This window comes from Pangasianodon hypophthalmus, chromosome 1 (assembly GCF_027358585.1).
Source record: "Pangasianodon hypophthalmus isolate fPanHyp1 chromosome 1, fPanHyp1.pri, whole genome shotgun sequence".
NCBI lineage: Eukaryota > Metazoa > Chordata > Actinopteri > Siluriformes > Pangasiidae > Pangasianodon > Pangasianodon hypophthalmus.
This window is the reverse complement of record NC_069710.1, coordinates 3,372,717-3,390,260: the sequence shown is the minus strand read 5'-3', so window position 1 is coordinate 3,390,260 and position 17,544 is coordinate 3,372,717. Positions and strand designations below refer to the sequence as shown.

The 17,544-nt window shown below is 39.0% G+C and overlaps 1 protein-coding gene across 1 annotated transcript; it reads right to left on the bottom strand.

Annotated features, from left to right (window-relative positions):
- Positions 1-4,598: 4,598 nt before the first annotated feature.
- Positions 4,599-9,522, bottom strand: tent5aa (terminal nucleotidyltransferase 5Aa). Its single transcript, XM_053237370.1, has 2 exons — positions 8,204-9,522; positions 4,599-7,722 (listed from the first exon to the last, which is right to left on the bottom strand). Exons 1-2 carry the CDS (start codon positions 8,633-8,635, stop codon positions 6,943-6,945), a joined length of 1,212 nt encoding a protein of 403 aa, XP_053093345.1. The 5' UTR covers positions 8,636-9,522; the 3' UTR covers positions 4,599-6,942.
- Positions 9,523-17,544: the final 8,022 nt, after the last annotated feature.

Genomic DNA, 17,544 nt, shown 5'->3' with positions numbered 1-17,544 from the left:
CTTTACTTTACTTTACTTTACTTTACGAGAACATAGAGGCTTAAAAGAGTGATTCCCATCTTTCACCTAGACAATAGAGAGCACTTGCAAGAGGGAGAGACGCTTCATGACAGGGGATAGGACACTACAGCATTAGCACTCGCTGCGTTTAAGATGGTTTTACCATGTGGTAGCAATGTGTAGTCAAGGACTGCAGTGTAAATTCCTTTCTTATGACAGAATCGAACACTACTTGTAACCATAATGACCTCAGGGAAATATTTAAATGTTTCCTTCATCAGTTGTTGTTCTTCACATCTTTCCTAAATATTCTGTCATATCAATGTTTTGGTTTTTTTTTAAATCCTGAGCATCTCAAGCAACTTTATATTCATCCTTTCAGATATGATGTCAGAACGTACTGGTTTCTTTTTTTTAATCTCCTTCGACAATCAATTACTAACTAACTAGCTAACTATATTTTCTTTGCTCTCCAACCACACAGTACCCATTTTCTCACATTTTTCTTAACTCAAATGAGAGGATGCTCTTATATTATAGAGATGATCTGCCTGTATAAATCTGAACCCTGCATCTCCCACTTGCCCACAGCCTCCAGTAAATGCACCAAAGCTTGCTGGCTAAAAGTAATTGACTGCAAAGCTTTAGAAAAGTGAAGTGCATGTCGTGAATCTTTGCATGACAGTAATTTGTCATGATCAAAGTAAGATTGTTCCATATATTAATTTAATAGCACATTATTAATGTAATATATCATGAGCAAAAATAAACCTTGAATCATATGATGGTACAGTGCTGTGAGCACTGTAATTAGATCATAAGTAATGTTGTAGACCTCCCTCTCTGTTCAGGGTTGCTTGTTCCAGCTTGACATCTCTTCCCCACCTCTTTCACAATCATTTCTGTCCAGAAGTGTGTATGTAGTTGCCTTTGACGGAGCATTCCTTGTCTATTACATTCAGGTAGAAAGGACAAGAGTCTTGACTTGAGGTTATGCATGTGCAGGGGCATTATTTTGTATACCACCAATTAACCCAGGTAAACACAGGGCTGTACATGTTTTTTGTATTACTACAGGAGTTTTTTCCTAGCACATGCAACAATATCTTTAAATTAAGGCCTACAGACTAACAACTATCGGATGGTAATTCTGATTCCTGACTTTGCACTGCTGATTATTAGTCTTGCCACAGATGACTGCAGGTTCCACCAGCCCTGTGCTTATACTCAGTCCTTGTTGATGTGTTTTTCTTAAAGAGTAATTTACAATATTCACCACCATTGAACTTTTCCACATTGTGTAGTGTAACATCCTTGAACTGAAATGGACTTAATTGAGATTATATGGCAGAATTCTACACAAAATAGCCCATAATAGTCTGTAAAATTATTCAGGAATAAAAGTGTAAATGTTGTGGTTACATGTGTTTTCACCTCTGTAGCTTTGAAATGGTTCTCTGAAAACCAAAATGTAACTTTTCGTCCTTGGCAAAATGTTAGGCAAAAACCCAACGCTGCTCACCATCCTCCGCACAGTGAAGCATGGTGGTGGTAGCATTGTGTTGAGAGTTATGTTTGGTCTCTTTGTTGCTTCTCGAATGCTCTCTTTCCCGGTCACTGGTCACTGAGTCGTGCATGTCATGGTGATCTCGGATGCAACCAAATCCTGACTGATACTTTTCTAGAACTTTGTCCTAGACTTGTTTTGATAGCTCCTTGATCTTCATGATGCTGTTAAGGTAAATAAGGGGGGATGAATATTTATGCAAGGCACTGTCAAAGAGATGCTTCAGGGATACTGCTACACAGATCCCCCATTCTCTATGCTTCCCTATCACATCACCACTGTTAAATACAAACAGTGTTTTCAGTGGTCCTATCTTCAACAAATAATAGTTTAAACTGTCTCTTAGAAGTGTGCTCGTGTCTGTACACTGAAAATTAGAGAACTCTTAGGCCTGTTACTCAATTTCTCACTGCCCAGGATTTTAAACTGTACATGTACAGTTTCAGTTAAATAGTCTAAACCCACAGTCTATAAACGAACATACTATTTTGAGTACATTGTTTTATAGCCTTTGACTAAGCATACCATTTGTTGGCTACACTCCAAGTACAAGCTCATAAGTGTCACATTTTGTGTACCAGAGCCTTAGAATCAAATTTTATCTACAGTTTACTGAATATAATGCTATATAATTATATGTTAGCAAACAGTATAATACCCTGTATAATAGTATACATTATACCTTAGCTAACATTACCCAGCAAATATATTTAGTTAATGGCTCTTCTTTGAACTTGCCCCTCTCAAAATGTTTTGGCACTGCTGCTGTAAAGAAAAGCAGGCAGGTTTATCTTTTTAAAATCATCCCATCATTTGCTTTTAACTTTTATAATGTTACATGAACTCTCTTTTATCCAATCCAAACTTTTTTCTTCAAGTAAATTCTTGATTACCATGGCAACCTAACCAATAACTGCTAGTTTTTGCAACACATCATCAAATCACACCATGGTAAGCATGTTTTAAAATACTTAAATACCATGAAGTCAATTTGTAAAAATAATTGCTGCTTCTTAAAGATTTTTAAGATGAATAAAATGCCTTACATGATGAATAAATCTTCTCAGCCATAAATGACAATGGGCCATTAGGGAATATACAGTATATGAAGTGCATGTTAGCATAATTTCAGTTCCAGTAAACATGACTGATCTAGGTATTTTTATGTATTTTTAGGTAAATGTTTTTTAAAAAAGTGTATACACGATTTTTAGTCAGATTTGAGAGGTTTTAGAGTTTTGGTCTAGAGTGTGGATAGTTTGTTTTGTTAAAGTGGCATAAATCTTGCAATGAAATAAATATTCAATGTTCTTTCAGTGGCAACTTTATGGTTTATTGAACAAATGAGTGTCAAGAATATTTTTTCTTCATTCAAGATTTCAAAATAAATACTGAATGCAAACTGAAATACAGAAAATATTTTAAAATTTTCATGTAAGTAATGGGCCTTTGAAAATGCCCCTTTGATGAAAAATATTACTCATTAGGGTCCACTGTCATGTATAAATGACATTTTCCTAGGTCAGAGGTCAAATCCTGGACGTATAGAACTGTAAAACACATCAGTTAATTTTTTTTCATAATGTGGTTCGTAGAGGGTTAAATAACTTGTTCATCATCCTGTTTGTTTGTAACACTTTGTTACTTTTCTGTGTAACTGCAGTATCACACTGGTGCTGTTAGCCCACTGATTGCAGCTCTTATAAGTTGTGCAGTGAAGAATGGCTTAGGTTTGCGTCCTTCCTGGGAGAATTTGATGAGCAGGCTCAAAAACTGAAAAGATATTCAGAGCTCAAAAGCTGTGGATGCAAATCCCTCCCATTCACCCGTCAGGCAGCAGTAGTAACACACCAGTTCTCTCTCTCTCTCTCTCTCTCTCTCTCTCTCTCTCGCTCTCTCTCTCTCTGGTCTGGACCATACTGTGGCCTAGCAGCCTAGCAATTCCAGACCAGGGTTTTCCTTTTTCTGCTAAGAATGATAGAATAATTAGTATTTGGAGAAGTCATAATATTTTTTACACAGACTTCCTACATTTAAAAAAAGGGTAGGACTAAATGTATTATTATGCCCTGTAAATTCATACATTTGTGTGTGTGTGTGTGTTTGTGTGTGTACGCAGTACTGCACAAAAGCCTTAGACACATGCAAAGAAATGCTGTAGAGCAAAGATGCCTTTAAAAATAATGGAATTAAATGTTTCTACATTAAAAAATACTGTAAAGAGCAGTGAACAGTAATAAATGAAAGAAAAACATTTGGTGTGACGACCCTTTGCTTTAAAAAAAAAAAAGTAGTCAGGTAAAATTTGTGCAGTTTTATAAGGAAATGAGCTGTAAGTTTTACTGAGCGTCTTGCAGAACCAGCCACTGTTCTTCTGGAGAGTTTGACTGTCACACTTGCTTCTTATTTTTGCAGCAAAACCCAGCAGCCTTTGTTTTTGTCTGAAAATTATGTTTTTGTCTGATTTTTATTTTGATCTTTCTGATCTTTATCTCTTACACTTATATATATACAGATTTCTTCTCCTGATTAGGGTATATGATGAAAGGCAGAGCTAATTAGATTCCTCACGTGCAGATGGTTTAAACTGTTTCACTTCCAGTAACAGGAAGAGCATATTAAATTTGAGGCTTTTCAGTACAAGGCAAATAAATCTTCTCTGGCTAGAGGCATTTTTCCTTGTGACAGGGCAAGGACACTGTAGTTCAAGCAATGAAAAGGAAGGAATGAGATTACTTGTGTTTTTCATCTTTTATTGAGAAAAAAAATCCTTTAAATGTTCAACCCATTGGACACATCAACAATATTTGCAAAAGAGCGATTAAAAAAAAAATCAAACATTTAGCAGCTTGATCACACATTTAAAAGCAGATTGACAATTATGGTGTATAATACATTTATTCAAAACAAGTATGATAAAAACACAGAAAACAGAATGTCTCATTTCTGAACATTTTGAAGCGGTTAAGAACACTGTGCAAAAGGGGATGGTCTGCTACGTGTTTCAAAATTTTTGTTTGTTTGCTTGGTCTTTTATTTTTTTTTAATTTTTTTTTTTTTTTGCCATCTAAGCAACACTAAACTCTTATAGCATTCATGGGGCTTGTGTAAATTCCTGCTATGTGCATCATCCACAGGACTCCAGCGACAAATGTGACAAAAATGTTACTCAACAGTCAACTAGGATGCATGTGAATCACAAAAATGACAAATCAGAACATGAGCATACAAAATAGCAGGATAGAAAAAAATATAGAACGTTTAAGATTCTGCTTGATTTAACAGAAGACACACATCATAGTCTATGCAGAGGCTCCTCTCAGCATCACTGCACTGTGCTGCTATACACAACTAACCTGACAAATCCAGATCTGGCAGAATGGAGAAAACAAGGACAAATCTCAAATCATCAAAAATTGCTGCCTTATTTACCCCAAATAAATTTTGTCAAATGTTTCCTTGCCCTTTTTTGAAAGCAGTATTTAATGGATATACATCACTGGTTATCACTCAGTTTTCAAATGCTGGTGACAAATAAAGTATTTTTTTTTTGTGCTACACTTAAATATACTATATTTATGTATATTGGGTCAACATTGTTCCTGTTTATGTCTCTTTAAATCTCTGTGGTTCAGAGCGACATCATTTAGAGCCGTAACAGGCGGTTCTGATTAAAAACTATATGCAGAAGGAGATGAACCCCTTCACCAGCTGCACCCATCTCCCCAGCTCTCACTCCCTCTCCTGCGCCTCCTCAGCTCTCCCATGCACTCTTTCACACATTCTCTCATTCCCTGCCTTCTCCATCGCAAGTTTACATATCTCAGACGTCCAGACATGCTTCCTCTTGTCGCTATTAATCAAGAACGGGTTACGCTCTGCTTGCAGGAGCTGAATGCTGGGCTAACACTGAGCACACAGAACGGTGAATCCGAGCGAGGAAGCGTGAACACAGTCAGTTTTAGTCATAGAGCTTCAGCGGTGACTGAGGAATTCCCTGCTAGGGTGTTACATCAAATACTGTCCCACCTTCAGAAGTGCCTCAACAAATATGTTCCCTCATGGCAGTGGGGAAACACACTCCCCTCGCTCTGTTAAATAACATGGCTCTTTGTGTTCTAGTGCACCATGCCTTTGACTTTCCTCTCTCACCTGACACAGGGTTTTTGTCCATTTGTCTGTTATAAGCCAAGAGCGATAGTCAGCGAGAACCAAAATGTACAACCTCAGGTCATGCGGCAAGACTGCATTTCGCCAAACTTACACAGCTTAAGCAATGAAAAATCAGAAAAATCTAACCTTGTTAATTATGATACATACAGTAACACATGTGTTAAGGGAGTCATTTGAGTTTGACTCCTGCTCATTTCTAGCAACAATAAATTAAGAGATAGATAATTTGGCTAACTAATTTTCTTCAGTTTTGACGCAGTGTTTCAAAAATAGAGCACCACAAATATCAAGATATTCTGTCTTAATCTCTCTTCTATGAATTGAATTCTCATCTGCAATGCTGATTCCATATTGACCTTCTACCAAAATTACACACTAATCGGCCATACATTCACAATCTTTGAGTCCTCTTGTTTATGAAGATCATGGACTTGGTTAGTTTATTCACAAGAGCAGAATGTTCTTACCATTCTGCATTAGGCACTTAGAATGAATGTTTCACATATACAAATATAGACGGATCTACCTTCAGATTTGGGCAATAAAAAGAGACAATCATAAAATCTTTGGTTTTGTAAACTCTTATCAAGAATATGACCTTTTTCTAAGATTTATTTTTGCCATTTTAAATAAGTGTTCCGCTCACCTTTTTTTGTGTCAGATCAAAAGTAAGAGCTTAAAGAAGACTCTAGCTCTTTTTTTGTCCTCTGTACCTTTGCATACAGACCACATGAAGAAAGGCTGCTGCACCCACATGGTTAGCATGGAGCTTTCCACAAAACAGCACTAATGAAGCCAGTCTTTGGTCCATGTCAGCCAGTATGATGCCAGGTGTTTAACAATTGTCCTATGGTTGCATTCTCTAGGACTGTTAGATTGCTACAGAAGAAGCTCTAAAGATCCTTCCAGAGATGGGCATGGTAGGGCCACACTGAACCCTCCTGACATCTGTTAGCAAAGCTTTTTGAAATTACAATCAGAACAGGAATACTGTCAGCTGACTCTTTTACCCCTTGTATTGCAAATTTTGCTTTAATATGCACTCTGGAAATCATGGGGCTTTTAATTCAGAGTGGGAAAGCACAATCATTTTGCTCGGGCTTCTCTGAAATGCTCTGGACAAATTTGCAAATCTGATTCAGCTTCTGTATGAAAACACAACCTTTTTTTCCCTCTCTCTTATTCTCAAATTCACCACACGCTCAGTTGCAGGGTAACCAGGTCGAGTATGTGTGCTGCTGGCAAGCAAACACTGGCTGCACCTGGGCAATATAGTAATTGCTGAAGTTGGCATCAGCTACATAAGGGGCAGGCTGGTAGTAGCAGGTGACGTTTGCCACATTGGGTATGACGTTCTGCTCAGCCAGCACACGAACAGCCAGCATGGCGATGAGCCCTAATGTCTGCCGCCTCTCATGTCCCATCAGGCACACCGTGCTTTCATTTACCACCCCATGCAGCGTCATCAGATAGTCATATTTGCGATCCTCCAAGCCCACAAAATGGTTCTGGAGGTAGGATTCCAGTTTGCGCTGCTGCTCGTTGATGTCAGGGAAGTCAATGAAGAAGCGTGAGCACATGTAGCGTTGCAGAGACTTCATCTCACTCTCAGAGTCTGCTCGGAAGCCCCTCACCAGTAGATGGCAGTACTTGAGCAGTCCGCCACCACGGATCTCCTCCGGGTTCCTCGTGCAGATCAGCTTGTTGCGCAGGTGCTCCAGGGCCATGCTGAAGTCTCCATACACGCTCTCGCCAATGATGCTTGGATGGAATGTTTTGGCCATTGGGTTCTCAGAACATTCATAAAACAGAAGCAGAGAGTCTAGCTTGATCTGAAATGAGTCCACGCTGAACTCAAACTGCCGTCGCAATGAGTCAACAAACTTGAGCTCCACATTCTTGCCTCTGTTGTTAGAGAGTGAGATGAGGCTCCAGCGGTCTGAGTCATTGCATACTTTCACCATCTTCTGAACATAAGCTTCCTGTGAGACAGAAAAAAAGATACTAAATGACAGATATGTATTATGAATTAATGAAAATGTCTAATCTCAGAAGTTACATGAATTTTCTTTATAGCAACTTCAGCAGCTTTGAACCTTCACAGAAATTTCACTCCTGGGTGCTTTTTGTACTACATTTTACTGGAGAATACAGCTCAGCTCTCAGTGTGGAAGACCAAAGGAGCTGAGAATGCAGGATCAGCTTTACACTGGTTTAACACAATCCGCTTAGCAATCCAAAACCAGGAGTTTACCTACTAGTAAAGTTGTTTCTTTAAAATTTTTAGTTGCTCACCTAAGCTTAACACAGCACATACAACTTAAGTTGCTATGAATAATTTGCAACAACTTTCATCATTAATTTATTATAAACTATGGTTAATAATATCCAAATAATCCAAAAAAAAATTATATAATAATAATAATTATTATTATTTATCTTATTATTAATACGAATACTTACCTTTAAGGTCAAGGGTGTAATTTTCTCCTTGTTGACTCCTTCGGGTAGGAAGTCCAGCAGACAGTCCAGCACTATGTCCTTGACTGTTTGGAACTCGCGCTCGCCCTTAAGCTCTGCGCAGAAGATCAGGTCCAGGTCCTTGTATCCGAGCCCGCTGTCTTCGTGCAGCACGTGGCTGGCCGCTGAGCCGTTGAGGCGCACGTCGCGCACTCGGATCTCGCTTTGCTCCAGGCGACTCCGCACCGCCTTCACGATCTGCCGCGGCTGCATCTCCAGCGTGGGGAAGTTGCCCCGGCCGTGGATCGGGATGGTCTCGGTCAGTATGTTGTCCAGCCTCTGCACCTGCTCCCAGCTGAGTACGCTGAAGCTGCTGCTGCTGCTCGGAGCGCTGCACTCCGCCGGACTCCCCATGCCTCCGTCCTCCTCAGCCATCACCGCGGACCAGGAGCGCGCGCGAGAGAGAGCGCACAGAGAGAGAGAGAGAGAGAGAGAGAGCGCGCAGAGAGAGAGAGAGAGAGAGAGAGAGCGCAGTAGTGCTCAGCTTGGAGAACTCCCGAACTTGTTTAATAGTGTGCTAATGTAATGAAGAACCTGCCTTCATGAGAATAAGCACAACCCCGATTATCCTCCGACTCTTTACACTGATCTGCCCTGATTTAGTTGCATGTCTATTTTCCTGTATCTTTCAGCTTGGCTTTCCAGAGAGAACTTGCTCGACTCTTCGGCAGGTTTCGGTTATTCTCGGTCCTGTCCTGCTTTGTATCCGCTGGTTTGAAGGGCTTTTAATCCGGTGTGTTCTAGCGTGTTGGTGCAGTCCTGCTGCTGGCTCTCAGCTGAGTGTTTGTACAGCAGGACGCGCTGTAAAGTTCCGCCATGGCTGCAGGGCACGCCTCTCATTTACATGAATATTCTATTGGCACTTGGCACAGGCTTCAGGGCGAGCAGCGCTCAGGAGGCGAGCATGTGCATGTGTGGGGTTTTTTTTCCCCAAGAAATCAGGTTTCTAACAATCTTTACAGTGCCTCAGCTACACTTGGCATGCCAGATTATTTTCCCCCAGAATAATCAGTAATCCTATCATTATTGCTGTCTATTAAAGTGCCACATACATCTAAATGCTTAATCAGCTAGGCTTCTCTGCTGTTCCAGTGTGTCCTACAAGTTCAGCATCTGGTGCGCCAAATGAGCTCTGCAATCTCCTTACTGACTTCAGTGCTGGGCTTCTGAGTGACAGCTCTGTTCACCACTAGTGTCCTGCTGCTAATGAGCTCTGTCAATCACACCAGTGCATCAGGGTTAATGGTCAGCTGAGGACGCACAGCAGTGTAGTATAAGCCTACTTCCTGAAATTGTTCTGAAAAATAGCCAGTTGTCTGCAATCTTGCGAAAGAACTGTAGTCTGTTGTACAATTATTACCTTCAGTAGATTAAAATGATTGACTTCAGTATATAAAAAAGGCAAAACATGTATGATTTGGATTACCTGCATTGCATTTAAAAAGCCATGATAATTACCTAAGCATATAATATACACATGAGCATGTGTGTGTAGTTTATGCAACATATAACCTATATACAGCACTTTGCTTAAAGGAATTCAGGGTGTGCTTATAATAATAAGCTTAAAACAGTTTTTAAAACTGAACACATAAGTGTATAATGTCAGTCTATAGTATATAAAATTTATATTTCTCTGAACAATTCTAGTGCATTTAGTTTGGTGTTTCTATACTGCCATCTACAGGAGAACTGGAAAGCAGGCGCATGTTAAGAGCACGTTCATGTAGTTTAGAAGGAAGCTAACCTAAACCCAATTATAATCAAAAACTGTAATATGTTTTCTAAAATTTAATTAAAATGTATATATATATATATATATATATATATATATATATATATATATATATATATATATATATATATATATATATATATACACACACCACACACACACACACACACACACACACACACACACACACACATGGCCAAAAGTATGAGGACATCTGACCATATGTGCTTGTTGAACATCCCATTCCAGATTTAGTCCCTTTGCTGTTATAATAAGCGCCACTCTTCTGGGAAGGCTTTCCACTAGATTTTGGAGCGTGGCTGTAGGGATTTGTGTTCATTCAGCCACAAGAGCATTAGTGAGGTCAGGTACTGATGTTGGTGAGGAGGTCTGGGGCACAGTCAGTGTTCCAGTTCATCCCAAAGGTGTTCAGTGGGGTTGAGGTCAGGGCTCTGTGCAGGACACTCGAGTTCTTCTACTCCAACCTTCACACACCATGTCTTCATGGAGCTCACTTTGTGCACAGAGAACTCTTAGTTTGGGCCTCTTAGTTCCAGTGAAGGGAAATTGCATATTTGCAAGTTACAGCATACTTTGTTTGGAGAAGGAACACATATGGGTGAGATGGACAGGTGTCCACAAACTTTTGGCCATATTGTGTGTGTGTGTGTGTATGTGTGTCTTTAAAACATTTTGATTAAAAAAAGAGAAAAGGGTTATGGTTGAAATTTGTTTCCAAGACAAATGTAAATAGTGAAGTGAATATTCATTTCTGAATCCTCAAATTCTGAAAGTATATTTTAAATAAGGAGCTTTTACTAAAAATCAAACTGTTTCTCCAAACAAATAGTTTTAGAACTCAAAAAAAGCAGTGATTAAGAAAATCTTCAGGAAGCTGGCTGAGAAAATTCCAAGAGCATGCAAAGCTATACTGTTAAATTAATAATTTTAACTAACTGTTAACTAATAATGTTAAAAAAATAACTAAGAACTAATATTGTTAAAATTTAGCATAGTTTTCATTTGTTTAGCACTTCTATTGTTCAGTACAAAATTAAATCTGTTATTTCATAGTGTTAATGTCTTTATTATTATTCTAAAATAGTAAGAGCAGATGTGTCCAAACCTTAGTAGTGTAATAGCAGGTGTGTTGCAAGGTTGAATGATTCAGAGTGCTCAGAGCTAGACATGAGCCCTTGAAGTAGTGTCTTAAGGAGTAGGCTGGGGTAAAGAGTCTCAGAAGTTTAAACTTAGCCCTGTATAAAAGTTTCATTAAACATGCATCTTATGAAATTTAGTAAAAAATATTTACTTTTCTAGGGTCCTACCAAACCCATATTATTCATTGAAACTATTCTTTTTTTTTTTTTAGTTTTGCTCTGTTGTGCTCTGAACCAAAAGCCACATTTAAGCTTCTCTAGTCAGCAATGATACAGTGTCAGTGGAGTTATTTCAAGTTTTACTAAACGCTGTTAACGACACGATTAGACTCCCCTACAGCAATAAAGCAGAACCTGAGGAAATCTGTCAGTATTTCTGGAGTTCAAGGAGTTTTAAAAATTTGTTTCTCTCTAAAAATGTCCACCCCACATTGCATTAAAGAGCATCTGACATCTCTTGACAAGTACACTCTTAGACATGTACGTCAGAAAGTGACGGCGGGAGATAAGCTGCTACGCAGGTGCTCTCTAGGCCCAATGAAGGAGTCAGAGCTACACTGCAGTGTCAGGGTGCGGCAGCTGTCAGGATCCATTAAGACACAAGACCTGCATCGCTTTAAATCCAGGTTATCCCATTTACTCTAACACAGTCTTAGCCTAGACAGGAGGGCCTGTACACCTAACCTTATATCTTCTCCTGTAGGGCTGGAGTCTAGCATAGGTTGGAGATTTCCCTGCTCCAACATACCTACTAAACCTGATCCTTAACTGATGAGATATTTAAGATGTGTTAAAGTAGAGAAATCTCCAAACTGTGCTAAAATACTATGCATAATTTAATTCTATGTAATTTATCAACAATAATTAACATTCATAGATGAACCTGCTCATCTCACATATAAATTCTTGATTAATCATTTGGTTTCAAAACTTCATTGCAATACATGAATCTAATTGTTTAGGTCACTAATAATAGTAATACTATAAACTGTTCATTTTATAGATGCATTATATCCATTTATTGTACTGCACATCCTACACAGGGTCGCGGGGAGACAATCCCAGAGGACAATCGCACACACACCAATTCACTCACTATGGGCAATTTAGAGATGCCAATCAGCCTACAGGGTATATATTTGGACAGGGGAAGGAAACCAGAGGAAACCGCTGAAGCGGAGAGAACATGAGAACATGGAAACTCCATGTTAACCACTAAGCCACCAATAAGCCACTGTGTCACTATATATATATGTGTGTTGCGGCCTTAGGCTGAGTCTCAGAGGGCTCAGAGAGTCAGAAAATTAGCAAGAATTAAACAAATGCATTCCTGAGACCTCCTCTGCCACCATTTGCTACTTTATGATTGTTGGGGAAAAGCTAGAAACAGGGAAATTCACTTATATAGTCTTATTGTACCCAAAGGTAAATTCATGATAATGATTAAAATGTGTAAATGACACACGTCTGGGTGTACAAAATTTTCCAAAAATATCATCTGGGATGTTTTTTATTTAAAAGATTAGTCATTATTTGGTTATCTGCCACACGAGTTTCAGGTATGTTGGTAACCCAGTGTGTATCGGTGATGAAACTCTGACGCAGTGTGAAAGGGCAGTATGATAAGTGCAGGATGCAAAATGCCAACCCAAACAAAAATGTTCTAGAAGATAAAAATGACAAAAATTAGGTCTTAGGGTCTAAAAACTTGTTTAATGCCTCATCCATATTTGTAGATTTTTGGGGGGAAATTTTCAAGAATGTAAGGAGGATTTTGAGGAGATTTACAAATAAATATAATAAAATGGAAAATTTCCTGAGCTGATGTTTAAATAAAATACTTGTACACAGACTTGGATCATGACATCATTATATGTGCTCTTTCCTCAGGACAGTTGATATATTGAGGAATTTGTACTCCTCTGGGACATTTGAGCAATCTGATTATGCTAGGTTTATGGTTTATTTTTCAGGCACCTAGCTTCATGCAGAGCATACTGCTGCTAAAGAGCTTTAGCTGATGATGTGCAGAGCAGATCTGCTCTCCATCCTCAGTAAAAGACTCCCACCTTTTTAATCCATTAGAAAGACCTTCAGACGTGTGGAATAATTAATACCCAAGCAACTGAGAAATAAACTTATTCATGAATTACTTTGTCAGATTATTACCTTTAAGGAAAAATATGTCCTCTTTTAATAGTTTGGACAATAAGCAATATATTGGCAAACTCACTTATCTACTCCTACCCTAGTCCTTCCTAGCAGCAGTGTTTAAGCCCCTGTCCTGAGCAACACTCCCCACACTGAGTGCTCGCTGGCAATGCGCCAGAATGTACCCATCGGCACGCAGCACAAGAGTTTACTACGCCACAGGTAAAGGAGATCACTGACGTCACACGGTACAGCGAGCATGACGAGGATCTTCTCCAACCTGTAGCCTTAAAAGCTGGGGGCTAATGAAGAGCACGCTCATAATCCATGCTTAATGGCTCCATGACAGCCAAATAAGATTAAGAAGGTTGGCCTGGTTGAGTTCTTAGCTATAGAGGGAGAGAGACTAATCAGCTAGAACGAACTTTTCAGGACTGCAGGAAAGAAAGTCTGGGCTTAATGCCTATCACTCTCGCTTATTTTACTGTCTGCTGTAACATAAAATTGAAATGAAATCCAAATTCAAAAGTCCTTCTTAGCATGGTTGACAATACACTGATAAACTGTATCTGGCCTGTGTTACTTCCTCTCTCATCAATTTGTCCGTTTGCTTGGCCATTTTGACACTTCCTGACTTTGTTAACCAGCATAGAAAAGTGAAGTGAGTGGCTTGCAGAGAAAAGTACACCACAATGTTAGATAATTATTTGCTACTTCTCAATCATTTTGTAGCCAACCCCTTTAAATTCCATGGACTCCTTCAGTACACATTTATTACCCCTTTATTATAGATTTAAGCCGACTTGTTGTTTCAGTTAAAAGGGCCAGTCAAACCAGCTAATAATGATAAATTAATAAATGTAATAGTTTTATAATAATGGGTTGTGATTTCCACCAATGAAATTAAATAATACAAAAAAAAAAAACAAGCTTTACAGATCCCACTTTGAGAGCCACTTATCTATGTAATCAGGAAAAGGGTATTGTGCAGTTACACATTTTGTTTAATAAAGTTGATGTACCCTAAAAGATAGCACAGTGGTCCTTATGGTCCAGTTAGCATACCTTCGACATTTAAATAAGTGTCGAAGGTATGCTACATTTAATTTCCAAGGTCCAAAAAAAAAAAAAAAAAAACCTTGAGGTAACCTCAGTGACATGTTTGTTCATTAAAAGTTTTTTAATCTATTTTTCTCACTGTATATGAGAGTATAAAATGTTCCTCAGTTATTCTTGATTTTCTAAGGGGTTGTACCTGGAACCCTTAAGGACTCTAGATTTACATTAGTATAGATTAGTGCCTTGGGCTCAGCTTCCTTGTCCGTTATTATATTCCAGGAATATTAAATTCACACACCAGAACATCTAGAACTGGACTAGATCAGCTGTGAAATGGTTGAAGGATCCTTAATGCATGTAGGATCTGTGTCTGGTGTTGCCATCAGCGCAGGCTGGGTGTGAAATAGGAATGCACTGAGTGAATATTCTGCCTCTTTTTCTCTCACAGTCTTGCTATAAACACACAGATCCTGAGATATCTTAGGTGGCTGGAGGGCTTCCAGATGGCTTCTCCATGTGACAGGTGGGAAAGCTTTTTACCACACTTAGTAAAGAATGTTTTCATACATCTGTCTATCTCTTCTGATCAGTGAAAGAAGACACTGTCAAAGCAAACACCATGGTATTTCTACTCTCTGCTGGATATACAATAGATTGATTGCCATTGTATTTTCCAAATGTAATTCAGAGTCCAGATATCCAAAACAATTACTGTGAACAAAACATTGACACCACTGATTAGGTAACCAAATTTACTCAACTTATTTAGGCAACATTCCATGATGCAACAATTTTAACTGTTGTGTATCCTACAGAGTGTTTTTCTTTCTTCTTTAGTAAAGAGCAGAAAAAGCTCCCAATTTAAGTACAAATATTCTGCAAAGAATATTCTACCGTGGACATCTTATAAATTGCTGCACAGCAACAAAGTTTAAAATAAATTTCACTGAACCTTTGGAATATTAGATTAGATTCAAATTTATTGTCATTGTGCAGAGTATGAGTACAGAGCCAATGAAATGCAGTTTTTGCATATCATAGCTTCCTAGAGTACAGGGTCAGCCATGACGGTGCCCCTGAAGCAGATGTGGTTAAGGGCCTTGCGCAAGTGCCCAACAGCAGCAGCTTAACAGTGCTGGGGCTTGAACCAGTGACCTTCTGATCAGTAACTGCCACTGAATACTTAATGGATGTTGTGTAATCTCAAACAGAAATATGTTCTTGTAGGGTTCTTAGTACTTCCTTATACTTTTCTTTGAGAAAACATTAGATTAAACAGTGCTAAGTACAATATAAACCAGTTAATCACATTAGCATTTTACATTTCTGGGCTTCTCTGAGGTCTCTCTTGTATAATGTACAGCTAGGCCACAACCACCCATCGGCAGCACATGTGGCTTTCGGAGTTACAGACCTGTTGAGTCTCCAGCAATGCAATGTTGTTACTGGGGTTGCAAATTTAAAAAAAAATAAAATAAATTGAAAAAACCCCAACAAACCCAGTGCAGCTCCAACACTGCATGGGAGAATAGTTATTTTTCTTCAGTGCCATAAATATCCCACTACTTACAGTCACGCTTTCGACTCCCTGAAGTCAGGTTCCCATGGCACTAAAGTCAGTTTCATTCATAAGGCATAATTCTCCTAATGAAGAAATACGCTTTGGTGTGCATGGATGTCAAGATGTCTTAGCGACCTTCCAATGTTTTTTTGCCAGCCCCATAGAACATCTGCTCTCTAACTAACTGTGTCAAATGAGTAATTGCTATTCACTTCACAGGACTCATGTCAAATGACTAAATGGCACCATGTCAGTAATTATAGCCTATTACCATCCTTAATCACAATGAACTTTTTTTTAATGAAGATGTCATCCAGTCTGCTTTCAAAATCACACCTATTTAATGACATAATGAACCCTCAGGATGCAAAGCGAGAGATCTTAGAGAGGAATCATCTGCCTGATTGAATGTGAGCATCAAATTCATCAATATGAAATCAAAACGAGTGCACGAATGAATATGTTAAAGGAAAGGGTGATGCCATGAAAAATAATTGATAGTGGTCTCATATTGGAGATAACATCACTTTGAACTTTTCTTTAGGAATAGGTGCAGAGAAACTATTGTATTAATACTGATATGAAGACTGATATAAAGAATGAGTGGCTTATAATAATGACACATTGACTATGTTTATAAGACATTCTAATTAATAACCATTTCGATGTCCTTTTTCTTCACCAACAATGTATAGAGACGTCAACCAAAGCATAGACTTATAGCCTTCATTCACTATATAGCCAAAGGTTTGTGGACACCTGACCATCATAGCCATATGTGCTTTTTAAACATCTCATTCCCGATTTAGTCCCCCAGTGCTGTTATAATAACATCCAGTTTCCCGGGAAGGCTTTCCACTAGGTTTTGGAAATTAGTGAGGTCAGGCACTGATGTTGGGTGAGGAGGCCTGGAGCACAGTCTGCATTACAGTTCATTCCAAAGGAGTTCAGTGGGGTTGAGGTTAGGCCATTTGAATTCTTCCACATCAAACTTGGCAAACCATGTCTTCATGGACCTCGCTTTGTGCACAGGGGCATTGTCATGCTCGAACAAGTTTGGGCCTCTTAATTCCAGTGAAGGGAAACTGTAAAGCTACAGCATATACAATAACCTATACAACTGTGTGCTTCCAACTTTGTGGCAACAGTTTGGGGAAGGTCCACATACGGGTATGATGCTCAAGTGTCAACATGTTTTTGGTCATGTAGTGTATATTAGTAGTCACACTTACATCATAAACAAGTCTGTAAAATGTCAAGAAGAATACATGTTTGACAAGCAAGTATTTTCTAATTATGCCCTGCCACTCACTTACTTTCAGTAACCACTTTTTCCTGCTCAGGTTTGCAGTGGATCCAGAGTCTATCCCGGGAACAATCTACATGAGGCTGGAATACACCCTGGATGGGACACCAGTACATTGCAGGACACCACGCATGCACGCACGCACGCGCGCACACGCGCACGCGCACACGCGCACGCGCACACACACACACACACACACACACACACACACACACCTCTGATGAATGTCAGAGAAACGACACCAAACTACTACAAAATGGTAGACCAATTTGACCCAGTTGCATTGTTGCATTGTTGCATTGAAAGGAAAAA

What these genes read in the sequence shown, in the direction of transcription:
- tent5aa (XM_053237370.1), bottom strand. Translation starts at nt 8,635, where the DNA reads ATGGCTGAGGAGGACGGAGGCATGGGGAGTCCGGCGGAGTGCAGCGCT. An exon ending in TTACACCCTTGACCTTAAAG is followed by an intron (nt 7,723 to 8,203) that starts GTAAGTATTCGT and finishes TCTGTCTCACAG; the next exon opens with GAAGCTTATGTTCAGAAGAT.